We start from the raw sequence: 12475 nt of genomic DNA on the forward strand, positions 1-12475 counted from the left end.
TACTCTGCCAACTTTATATTGGAAATGATCGCCCTGCCTTGGTATTTGATGGTCAATTTCACATTATTTCAGCAATGCTTGAAGAAATGCTTTTCGACAATTTGTAGAAATCCTGGCTGCAGATCAACCCACCATTTTCAGTCAAGAAGAAGTGCCAACAATAAGGGGTTGGCCTTACCTAGTGGAATCTAGTTCCGGATCCCTGAATATTGCAAAGTATTTAAATTTCCTAAACTCTGGATGCCCAACTATATTATATTAAATCACCACCACTTTCACTCCCAACAGACAAGCTCCATTGCTTTGATCCCAGAACCCTGATTAACTTACTTCCTTTCAGGGAAAGAACTGCCAGATGAGGCCAGATAAAGAAAAGGACAGCATTCTGAACAAAGCATCTGGCTCTACAGCTGTCAACTTTGGGGAAGTCTTACCTTCTCTGGTCCTTAATTCTTTTAATCTGTGAAACGAGCAATCAATTTAAGCAATCCTAAATTTCTCTTCCAGTTCTAGTCTCATGTCACTCTGATCCACTGTCCTACAGCACACTCTCTGAGACAAAGGTGATTATCAACCTTAGGTTAGAATCAGGTCATTTTCCAAATATTTCACTCTCCAGGTGTGAAGCATGTGAAATTATCCTTAAGGAAATGAACATTCTCACCCAGGCTCTGAAGCTAAAAATTAACCTTACATTTCTTTGACTTAAAAAAAACATATGCTGAAATAACTGTGGAAAATAACCACTTGGATGGGTTATACCAAACACAGTCAGAAGAAGAAGTAAATTGTTATCTGGGTAATTATTTTACAAGCGAGTCTGAAAAACAAAAACGTAACATACATGTAAAACTTGTTTTACATGTAAAACATGTAAAACTTCCAGGAGACCTACATTTCCAGTAGACCTATCACAGGGGAAGAGTCTAAAAGACCTAAAGTCTATAGTTTTTCCCTTGTAAATCTCAAAGAATCAAAATTCAGAGGGGTTAAACAATTGCCAGGTGTTAAACAGGTACCTTGGAAAGAATGGAAGCTATAGAAGAAAATATTGATATCATCTGCCTTAGAGACAAAACACGTTATTTGAAAATACTGTATAACTCTGCCATACAATTCTAGAGAAAGGGAGTGTGTAACGAAGTTGTATTTGCTGGAGGCAAAGCAACCACACTGCTGCATGAAAAACTCTTTGAAATGGTTAGTGCAAAGATTCCCCAAACTTTGTTTTCATGGTATGGACTTACACTTCATGGTCCTGAAATTTGGGGACGTGGGAAGAAGAGACTCAGAACAAAGTAAGTAGTAACACAAGGAGGTATGTCAAGTGACACTGCTCCAGTTTCTGCCCTCTTTTGGCCAGAGAAGTGAGAAAAGTATGAGGCAGCTTCAAGTAACCAACTCAAAGAACTCCAGGGAAGGCTTCAAAATCTTCCAGGCTCTCAGTCTACATAACTTGTTGGGGGTTCCTATCTTACCAGGGAATCACTCTACATACACCATCACTGAATGCAAGGAAAGAATTTTATTATTCTCATCAACATCCCAAATCTAGGACCGTCTGTCCTGCCTCTACTGATTCTTGTACAGTAATTCAAGAACTAAAAGGTTCCACCCGTCTAAACCTCAGTCAAAACTTACGATGAACAGTAAGGAAGCTTAGTTCTTTGGATATGATTCAGTCACTCTGTTAAGTGTCCAAAAGCTCTAGAGCTAAAATGTTCAGTGGGAACACTTACCCAATATGGTTGGTCCTTAAAGAAATTTCCAGTTCTCTTAGCACTTGCGTGGATTCTTGAACACGCCGTCTGAATTTCTATAATTCAAGAACACATATTCTCACAAAAGATATTTTAGCAAGTGTTATAACTGTAGCTTACTTGTAATAAGTTTAACAGAATACAGAAACATCTCTGCTTCTAAAGTGGGCTTCTCTCACATTTCTTTTTTGCAAAGCACATAAATTTTTCTCATTGTTAACAGTCAGCTTATGCACAAGGACTAGGGAAAATGACTTATTTCATGCAATAACTGTCTCTGAGTAGCTTTTTTCTCCCCCTACCCCACAATACCTATGTGTTGGGATCCCTGAAATCATTCATTTCAGTGATTCAGGAGGGCTCACAGGACCCAACATATAGTTATCCTTACAGCTAGGATTTATTACAGCAAAAAGTTACAAAGTATAATCCACTAAAGGAAAAGGTGCATGGAGTGAAGTCCAGAGGAAACCAGACACATGCTTCCAAGTCTCTCCCGAGATGAGTGACAAATGACAATATTTGTGAAATGTTTTCAGCCACGGAAGCTCATTGGAAACTTAGTGCTATTATTTAGTTGCATAGTCATGTTGACTGTTTGCAACCCTGTGGACTGTAGCCTGCCAGGCTGCTCTGTCCAAGGGATTTCCCAGGCAAGAATATTGGAGTGGGTTGCCATTTCCTTCTCCAGGGGATCTTCCCAACCCAGGGACTGAATTCACAACTCCTGCATTGGCAGGCAGGTTCTTTACCACTGAGGCCCCAGGGAAGCCCAGAAACTTAGTACCTGGGATTTCTATTGGGGGCTCATCAGTTAAACACTGTCTGCCGAACACATACCAAAAGTGCAGACTTCCAGAAGGAAAACAGGCATTCTGCATAAACCACGTGGTTGGCATCAACAGTTCAGGCACAGTGAGTCATTATCAACAGGGAATTCTGAGAACTCTCCCGAAATTCAAGTGTCCAGTTGCCAAACGAGAGCCAACCTTGCAAGCATGCCTTTCTGAGGTGGCGATCTCAGACCTGCTATGTTTATTCTTTTCTGCATTACCTCACGTGGAAGGTCCCTCTAGACACTTCCCTCTACTTGACGAATATCCTTCCTCATTCCCCTGCCTATCAAAATTCCATGTGTCCTCAGGATACTAGGGCTCCTTCTCTGCTGCCATGACTGCAGAAGGAACAGGGTCATCCAGCTCCAAAGACAAAGGCGTCCCAAGGACAAAGGACAGGAGGAAGGTTAGAATGGAGGATTCCAGGATGTGGGGAGGGGAATGCCCTGCCACAGGCCGGCCTTGGTGCCCCCGGGAAGACTGGACTCCTGCTCAACACAGATGGGTTCCAGTTACCCTTGCCTCCTCTTCTGAAGGTCCTTGTGCTTCTCCACCACCTGCCTCTCCAAAGACTCTCAAAAGTTTTCCGACTGCCGTTTCTGAAGCACCCTGAAGACCTTCTCAGGTGTGCAGCATCGAGGACATGTGAAATTAAAGCATCCCTGATGCCATGAAGAAACAGGCAACCCCAATTTGTCAAGAATGGCTTAAGACAAAACAGAGTCATCTGTAGTTTGGAGGGACATCTACGCCCAGTGCTTCTTGGGGAGCTTTCCAGCAAACGAGGACTGGTCTGTGGTCACACAGCTGAGGAAACCACTTCCAAGTGTGCTGGCTGCTCCAGAGGGGCCAGTCCCACGGCGGAGTCACAAGCCTTGGGCTGTCTGCACATGTGCCTCTCGGAAACAACTCAGCTATGCATTATGCATAGTTCATCCCCGCAACCTGTGCTGGTTCCCTAACTCAGCCTTATACTTCCTCAGGGCAAGGTCATCCCTCATACAGGATGACAAGGACAACCGGGGTAGCACCAAGGATCTAACAGAGTACAAAGGAGGATCCGCAGAAGGACTAAGAGGCACATGTCAAAACAACGTAGCACAAAATACTGAGATAACAGGTATGACGACAATAGCAGATAATATTTATCAGCCATTTACTATGGAAGGCGCTACACTTTTGCAACTGCAGGATTAACTGACACACCACTAAACTGACTTCACCATGTGTTCTGTTCTCTGGGCGAACTGTTTGAATTTCAGTCGAACTCTGCACCAAAGAACCTTGGCATATACTTCCCTAACACATAATGACTGCCAACACTCTGCATCTGTACAATGTACCCAGGATGCTTTACAAAACTTCAAAGGGAAACTGTGTGCCTGTGGGAATCAGCAAAAAAAAAAAAAGAGAGTTGGGTACCATTTATTAGCAGAGTTCAGCCTTCCTCCAGCCCTCTCTGTAAAAGGCAGGCCCCAGGGAGGAGTCCATGGAGACAGCTAAGCCCTGGAGACCCATATAATAGGTTTCCTTTTACATCTGCAGCGCCCACAGAGAAGCAGACTTCTCTCTTCATGGCCCGTCGCCTTTCTCCACGCCAGACATGAGCACACCCCTGCAAAGTGCAGACTGAGACCCGCCTGGTATTATTAAATAAGGAGGCTGGTTTGGAGAGATATCTAATTTAGGCTCTTCCTTCCCTGCCCTACAGGGTTTCATTTAAAACTACTTAGAAGAAATAGAATATGCTTAAGAAATTTTTTTCAGAAGACAGCAAATTAAGAATCTTCAATTCAATGTGAACAAAAGATTAATGAATGAAGTACTTGAGGACTCCAGATGCAGTTAAGGGGAGACTGCTTGGTTTAGACTGTCTGGCTAAAATGGAAAGCCTGATTAGAAATCTTTTACCCCATAATGCAACTGAGACTTGTAAACTCATTTTAACTGCAAGCCATGCCTTACTCCAAGCAAAATCTCCTTTTCTCCAGACTTTAAGCATGACAATTATGTTGAGTGGAACAGATCATTTCCTACTGCCAGCTCCTGACAGAACTCTTACTAAAGTGGGGATGGTTGATCCAATGTCCATTTTAGGTGTTTGGTTTTTTGTTTTTTTTTCCTGAGAGCTGAATGACTGATCTTGAAAAATGAGGCTCAGGCCAAATACAACCATTCAGATGAACACACAAGGGCAGGGCAGAGACGTCAGGAATGAAGGTCAGTCCAAAGAGACATCCTTTAACTAGGGTCTCTTTATGAAGTTATTTGCAAGGAAGTAAGACACTTTCTGTGCAGTTGATTTGTTGTTGCTTTTCATTTTGCATCCTTTGCCTTATCCTTTATCCTTTTCCAAGGGAGAACTGGAACTGGGCCAGAAGATCCCACCTCCTCCCTCCAACCATCTTCCTCCCCATGGGACTCGGGGCTGGAGTCTAGGTGCTCTCTAGGAGTTTTCATATCTTGCTTTTTAAAGAATTTGACAAATGTTGAGATGACTGTCGGGGATGGGAGATAGGGGTGAGGGGACCTCTCAGTACTGTATCGGATTCTGCCACATCCAGCTTGGGGCTTCCCTGGTGGCTCAGATGGTAAAGAATCTGCCTACAATATGGGAGACCTGGGTTCCAACCCTGGGTCGGGAAGATCCCCTGGAGAAGAGAACGGCTACCCGCTCTGGTACTCTTGCCTGGAGAATCCCATGGACAGAGGAGCCTGGCAGACTACAGTCCATGGGGTCACAAAGAGTCAGACACGACTGCGTGACTGAACACACACACAGAGAGCTCAGGACGAGTGTGCTCAATGCTGGGATCTAAGCCATCCAGCCAGAAGCTTTACAAGCTAGGGGGTTTCTGAAAATATTTCTCATGTAGAATTTTGCTGCCCTTGTGCAAAAGAAAGAATTTCTTTTCTGGGTTCTGTTTTATGCATATGGGTACACCTTCCTTTAACTTCCTCTAATCTGATGAGATTGAAGGCTGCGATATCCTGGGGAAGGGCACAAGAAAGAAATTGAGAATGATGCAGCTGCCACACAGCGGGTAAGGAGAGGGTGGGACGAATTGAGAGAGCAGCATGGAGACATACACACTACCATAAGTAAAATAGGCAGCCAGTGGGAATTTGATATATGATACAGGGAGCTCAAACCCGGTGCTCTGTGACAAGCTAGAGGGATGGGGTGGGAGGTGGGAGGAAAGTTCAAGAAGGAGGGGACATATGTATACCTATGACTGAGTCATGCTGATGTACAGCAGAAATCAACACAATATTGTAAGGCAATTATCCTCCAATTAACAATAAATAAGTTATAATAAAATAAAAAAAAATTAAGCAGCTGTCTCATTTAGGGGACCTGACAGAAGTTCCGTGTTAAAAAAAAACATGTGTACCGTATTTAGGAGGAGGGTAGTAGGATACTTTGACAGGTACATTCTTAGAAGAGGAGGCTATGTCATACACGGCGTCTAGGTGACAGCAGAGATCCACAGACCATTTGCCTCATCACTCCTAGACTTCATTTCTGCTTGTCTACATAGCAACCAACAGGACAAAGGGCCAGGAAACATCCCAAAGGAAATAATAGTTGTTCTCCTTTGCTGGATTTCTTTCGGCAGAGGGAGGGCAGTGCTTAGAATGGAAGCAGGAAACAAAATTAAAAAATGTATCTCCGAGCCAAGAGACCCGGAAACAGCAGCTAACTAGGGAAAGTGTGCCTTTCTGCTCCGGAGTCACGTGCTGAAACAACAGAGGGAATTCAGCTCAAGATACTGTCAGGGCAGCCCTGAAAGCAGGAGCTGTGGCAGGTCAACCGAAAAACAAGTGCGGTCTGGTGGCGGGCCCTCCACCCATCGTGAGCAAGGGCGGCTCTGCCCTGAGACATCCCAGGGCTGAGCCAGGCCCAGCGGGCTGTGCCAGGCTACATGCTTTACCGCGAGGCATCAGTTTAAACCAATTGTGTGGCTGCACAAAGCAGAGCTTGTCTGTAAGAGGAGAGAGTCTGCTGAGAATGGAATCGGCTATTCTCTCCTCACCTTCTCAGGGCCTGGGGCACGGCTGGGGGAGAAGCCACGAAGAGCATCAACACAGGATGTGAGCACACAGCTGGGATGACAAAGCCCCAGTGATTTTTCAAGGTCTCTGGAAACGCACCAAGGCATGGAAGACAAGTATTCTCTTTGCGAGGCCTTGTTTTTCTGGGGGCCTGAACACCTCCGAGCTGAACTAACCACCCAGTATAATTATAAATGGCAGCTACTCAATAACCATCAGAGGTACACAACTCCCATCTCAGGAAAGAACTTTTAAACACATTCTCAAGAGAGGATGACTTTTTTCTTTGTCTTTTCATGTTGTCAGGCTCCAACAACTCCAGGGTTGTTTTCCCGGAGGCACCGGCAGAGTTTATAACAGAGAGGAAGGAAGGTCTCCTCGAGGGCACGAGGATTGTCCCAGCCAGTGAGGAAGCGACAACATGCAGTGGAAACAGATCCATCTTACCTTCCTGGTTACTGCTGGATCCAGATAGCCTTTGAGCTTTTGAATATAAGTATGGGGAGGGTTCTTCACCTGGAATCGTTCCTGCAGGAAGCACGAAAGTAAAGTGAAAAGCATGAAAGCTCTGAAGGCATGAAAGTCATATTCACACAGATTGATGCCGCTGATCCAAAGCCAAAACGCACCCGCAGCGTGACTGTGGTGCTGCAAAGAGTCATTGGTTTTGAATCTTCAGAGTAGATGTTCTTATCCCCTCTTTGCCAAGGAGGAAACTGAAACTTAAAGGAACTCAGTCCTTCCCTAAGATGAAGCAGCGAGTCAGGGACACCAGGGGATTCAAACCCATGTCTGTTCAACTTGAGAGTCTGACCTGCTTTCCCCGTGGGGCTCTGCAGCTCCCTTTCTGGAAATAATCTGCCTGCCCTGTGTGCAGGGTCCTCTTTCAGCAGGTCTTCCATCTGTGGCATATTCTTTGAAGCTCTTGTTAGCAGATCATTTTCTTTTGAATTTTTATTTTATCTTTGGAAATACCCAAAATTTGACTCAAACTAGATAAAATTAAATTGTTTCAAAAATGAGCAATGAGGCTACTGCTCAGAGATTGCAGTAAGTATGTGCGTATTTGTGTGCAGGTGTGTGGCCATTAAAGGATTCCTAAGGCAGTTTCCAAATCAGAAAACCCCAAAATATTGTGATTAAAGGCACAATCACTGAAACAGCATATATGTATATATAACACATATATCTCGGGTGATATTTGAATGTAGATCTGGGCTGAGGCCTGAGACTGCATTTCTAACATGTTTCATGCTGATGCTGTGGATGGAAGGACCACACTTTGAGAAACTCATGTCCATGTGTATTAGATTTTATAGGCCATCATGTCCAAAGCAGAAGTAGTAGTAAACTGGACAAATCCAAAGGCCCACACTATAAAATGGCTAAGTACTATATTATAGGCTATATTATACTATATCATAATAAAGTACATTCTGATGAAAAAGAACACGCTGTACTTCACGGTGCTATCTAGACAGATCTTATAAACCTGTGGGGGCTTCCCAAGGGGCTCCAGTGGTAAAGAACTGGCCTGCCAATGCAGGAGACGTAAGAGTTGCAGGTTCATAGATGCCCATCAGCAGACAAACGGATAAGGAAGCTGTGGTACATATACACCATGGAGTATTACTCAGCCGTTAAAAAGAATTCATCTGAATCAGTTCTAATGAGATGGATGAAACTGGAGCCCATTATACAGAGTGAAGTAAGCCAGAAAGATAAAGAACATTACAGCATACTAACACATATATATGGAATTTAGAAAGATGGTAATGATAACCCTATATGCAAAACAGAAAAAGAGACACAGATGTACAGAACAGACTTTTGGACTCTGTGGGAGAAGGCGAGGGTGGGATGTTTCAAAAGAACAGCATGTATATTATCTATAGTGAAACAGATCACCAGCCCAGGCTGGATGCATGAGACAAGTGCTCGGGCCTGGTGCACTGGGAAGACCCAGAGGAATCAGGTGGAGAGGGAGGTGGGAGAGGGGATCGGGATGGGGAATACATGTAACTCCATGGCTGATTCATGTCAATGTTTGACAAAACCCACTGCAATGTTGTGAAGTAATTAGCCTCCAACTAGTAAAAATAAATGAAAAAAAATTTAAAAAATAAGAGTTGCAGGTTCAATCCCTGGGTTGGGAAAATCCCCTGGAGGAGGGCATGGCAACTCACTCCAGTATTGTTGCCTGGTGAATCCCATGGACAGAGGAGCCTGGTGGGCTATGGGCCATAGGATCGCAAAGAATCGGACACTACTGGAGCGACTTAGCACAGCAAAGCACTATAAACCTGATGTTGAGATGAAAGAGAATACATGATTTCTTTAACAAGAGGCATAATTAAATACTAACGGTTAGGGACACACACGGGTGGTTTATTCTCACACACATATACACACACAGCTGAGTGATTTGCATAAAAATAATAGTCAAGGACCAAGATGGGGAAGGGGAATACAGACTGATTCTGAGAGGCTGGCAATGTTCTTTTTGACCTACCAGTAGTTACACTGTGCTAATTTTATCTTACTTATTATGCTATTCTTAAATTTCACAACTTTTCCTGTATACATGCTGTATTTGCCACACAGAAAAAGGTTATACAAATCAGCTCCAAAAGGGAAAAAACAAAAATTTATCATGAAATCAGAACAATTCTTATCAAGTTTTTTTCTACACACAACTCAAAAGATGTTTTCCTAGGAATTATTTTTAGCCTGATTATTGTTTACACCAAAATGGAATTTAGTGTTTCACAATGCTGACAATTGGCCAGCATAATAAGTGTTTGTTTATCCCATATAAATTTGTATTTCTTCAACACAGGGAACCACAACATTCTTCCTGGTCCACTCAAGGCTTCTTTGCTTACAGATTTAGAAATGCTAAATTTCTATTGCTAAATCTTATTATTATCAAAAGACCATTTTATTAGTGAAAAAATATATTTTATTACTTTTTAATATTACTTTAAAATAAAAGAAAGTGGCTTATAGTGAGATGCCTATCAATACTTCCCCTTTACTTAAAAATGATCATGGCAAATTTCATAGTATACAAACTCGCTCGCCACAGAACTGTTTAAAAAAAAGGTCAGCTTATTATTTCTAATTATCCCCCTGAATTTTCAATCCCACAAGCAAGTTTTAAATAATGATTCACACATATTCAACATCTTGGGTGCCACTGTGTTTATGTATCAAGTCCTAATTTTTTTTTTAAACACTACCCACTAAGGGATCAGTTAGGATCCAACTGTCACAGGATTTTAGCAATAGCCCAGCTGAGGGCTAAAATAATCAAAAAAGCACCACATTCCCAAAATGAACTGATAAGTGATCTAGGAACCAGTTATTATTTCCAACCTTGTGTATGACAGCAGCTGATGCCAGGGATACATACACCTGGATATAAATGAAACAATGCTTTTTAATAATACAATCCAATTACCCAAATTTTTAGACATCCCATGACCAGCGACAACTCATATCGTATTCTATTCTTCTATAGCCAATACTACTTACCTCTCTCTATAAAGTTCCTAACACATGAAACTCAGTGAATTTTAACTCTGGCTAATGTAGCATTTGCTTGAGGACCTAAAATCTTAAATCTGTGGACAGTTATGGAGAGATTTCTAATGTTTCTTCTTGTAGACAATGCCTTCACACCACAAGAGCTATATTTATTCCTTTAAAATAATTTGGCTGACTAGCATATATAATATATTGACATTCACTAAGTTAGTAAAATCCCACTTTCTTTCTTAGGGTAGTTTTCTGTTTCTTACTTAAGACTGTGGTCTTGTCACCCAGAGGGACTTTTGCAAATAGACACATTTGCTTGTCCTGTTGACTTGATTAGTTTCCTTAAAATTAATCTTTTGAAATTATGAACAGGGTCCAAATTTAACAAACATACTTTTTCAAATGTGCTTAGGATTTGGTATTGTGTTTTAGGCATTTTTTCTTCACTTGTCTGAGTAACTTACTAATATTATTTCTAAGAGACATAAAATGAAGAAAACTGATGCTTTAAAACACAGTCAGGGGACTTCCCTGGTAGCCCAGTGGTTGAGACTCCGTGCTTCCAATGCAGCGGGGGAACTAAGATTCTATCTGCTTATGCAACCAAGAAATAAATAAACAAAAAGATGATGATTGTAGATAAGTTTCAAAATGTCATTAAATTTTTTAAAAATTAAAAATAAAACACAGTGTGTCTACAACATGGTGATTTCTCAAAAAACTATACGGCTCTGCCTACCTCCAGGGATTCAAGTGAAATTTTTATGGAGAAAAAGTACAAAGCCCAACTATTTTCCTACAAGTTGGAGTTGTTTGTCTAACCTCAAAAGGAGCTACTGTTTGAGTTATAAGTCCAGCACCTGATGCACCAAGCCTTTTTTGTCTGTCTATCTTCAACATGGCCATTTGGAAAACAGAAACATTTGGGGGAATACATTGGAGAATTTAAATACCACGTCAAAACATATTTATTTTTAAGAACTTTGGGTGGATTATTGGCACCATGCTTATTTAAATGAATTTTTTTTTCCTCTAAGTACTAGAATTTTAGATTTTGCATTGAAACTCAAAATTGATGTGACTGCAGTTTTCCATCATCCTCACTTCTGAGACTCCTTCATATTCCACATGTTATTTTCAATAACTAGTTACATGCTTTTTCAACATCATTGATAAATGTAGCTTAATTAGATTAAACCCCTAACTTCAGTTACATTATATAGAAATATGGTTTTTAGGGATAAAAATTTGGTGATTTGTCAATAGGAATGAATAAGCCATCTGAAAGAGCTTTAAAAATACAAATTCCTTTCAAAATATCTAATCAAGCAACATCACTAGCACTCTGACCTCCTGCTATTTATTTCCTTGCGTGACTGAACTTTCTTCATGAGATATTTCTAGATGGGAAATAACAATGGCTCTGAGGGTTTTAATTATTCTCTATAAACACTCAAAGAACTGAGCCTAAATCCATTTCTTACTATTTAGGACACTATTGCTGACAAACTGCATTGAAAGAACCATGGGAGGAAAGAGAGGGGAGAACAGACCTTAGAATCTTCATGAAGTGTCTGAGCCTTTTGCAAATATTTTATTTTAATAAATTAGAGTGGTAGTAATTCAATTTCTCTGGGAACGACCAGAAAATGTCTTCCCACTGCTAAAAGCAACTTCATTTATACAAGTCCAAGAGCACAATTACCCTTTCCTCTGGAGTAGCACTCTCTGTTTCTCAAAGATAATCAACTTATCTTTCAACAACACTTTACAGTTTACCATATTCTGTAGACCTCTTAGCTTACTCAAGCCTCCCTACCTGCCAAGTAGATATTAAGTCCATTTTACAGATGAGGAAACCAAAGCTCAGAGAGTAAATGATTTGCCTTAAATCACACACACCCACACACCCACACACCCAGATCAAGGATTCAGACTCAAGTTTTCTGACTTTGGTCCTTGTTCTTTTCACTATACTGTAATAAGTGTGCCCATCTTGCTTTTGATAGAATAAGTTTTTAAAAGACAAAAAACATGCTCTACTTTGAGTTCTAATATATAGATAAATACTTGGCACCCAGTCCTTAATAATGTTCAAAGAATTAAACTTCTTTTAGATACCATATACAAGTCACTTCTCGCATAAATTACAGTTATGTTGTTGTTTAAAAGTACACAAAGAGACTGAACACACTCTGTATGGGGCACACACCCAGTGGGTTCTGTGCTGGATATGTCAACCACACTCAGGTCATAGCTAAAGGACTTCTGCAGATAAGCTTG

At 41.4% G+C, this 12475-nt stretch overlaps 1 protein-coding gene across 5 annotated transcripts in view; it reads right to left on the reverse strand.

The window, feature by feature from the left end:
• FMNL2 (formin like 2) overlaps positions 1–12475 on the reverse strand; it is a 327350-nt gene that overhangs the window by 99962 nt on the left and 214913 nt on the right. For all 5 annotated transcript variants that reach the window (XM_043894012.1, XM_043894009.1, XM_043894011.1 and 2 more), the window contains exons 3-4: positions 7100–7180; positions 1740–1816 (exon numbers count right to left, since the gene is read on the reverse strand). In XM_043894012.1, coding sequence (XP_043749947.1) covers positions 1740–1816; positions 7100–7180 — 158 coding nt within the window. The remainder of the gene's footprint in view (positions 1–1739; positions 1817–7099; positions 7181–12475) is intronic.

The sequence above is a fragment of the Cervus elaphus genome, chromosome 33, assembly GCF_910594005.1.
Source record: "Cervus elaphus chromosome 33, mCerEla1.1, whole genome shotgun sequence".
NCBI classification, from domain to species: Eukaryota; Metazoa; Chordata; class Mammalia; order Artiodactyla; family Cervidae; genus Cervus; species Cervus elaphus.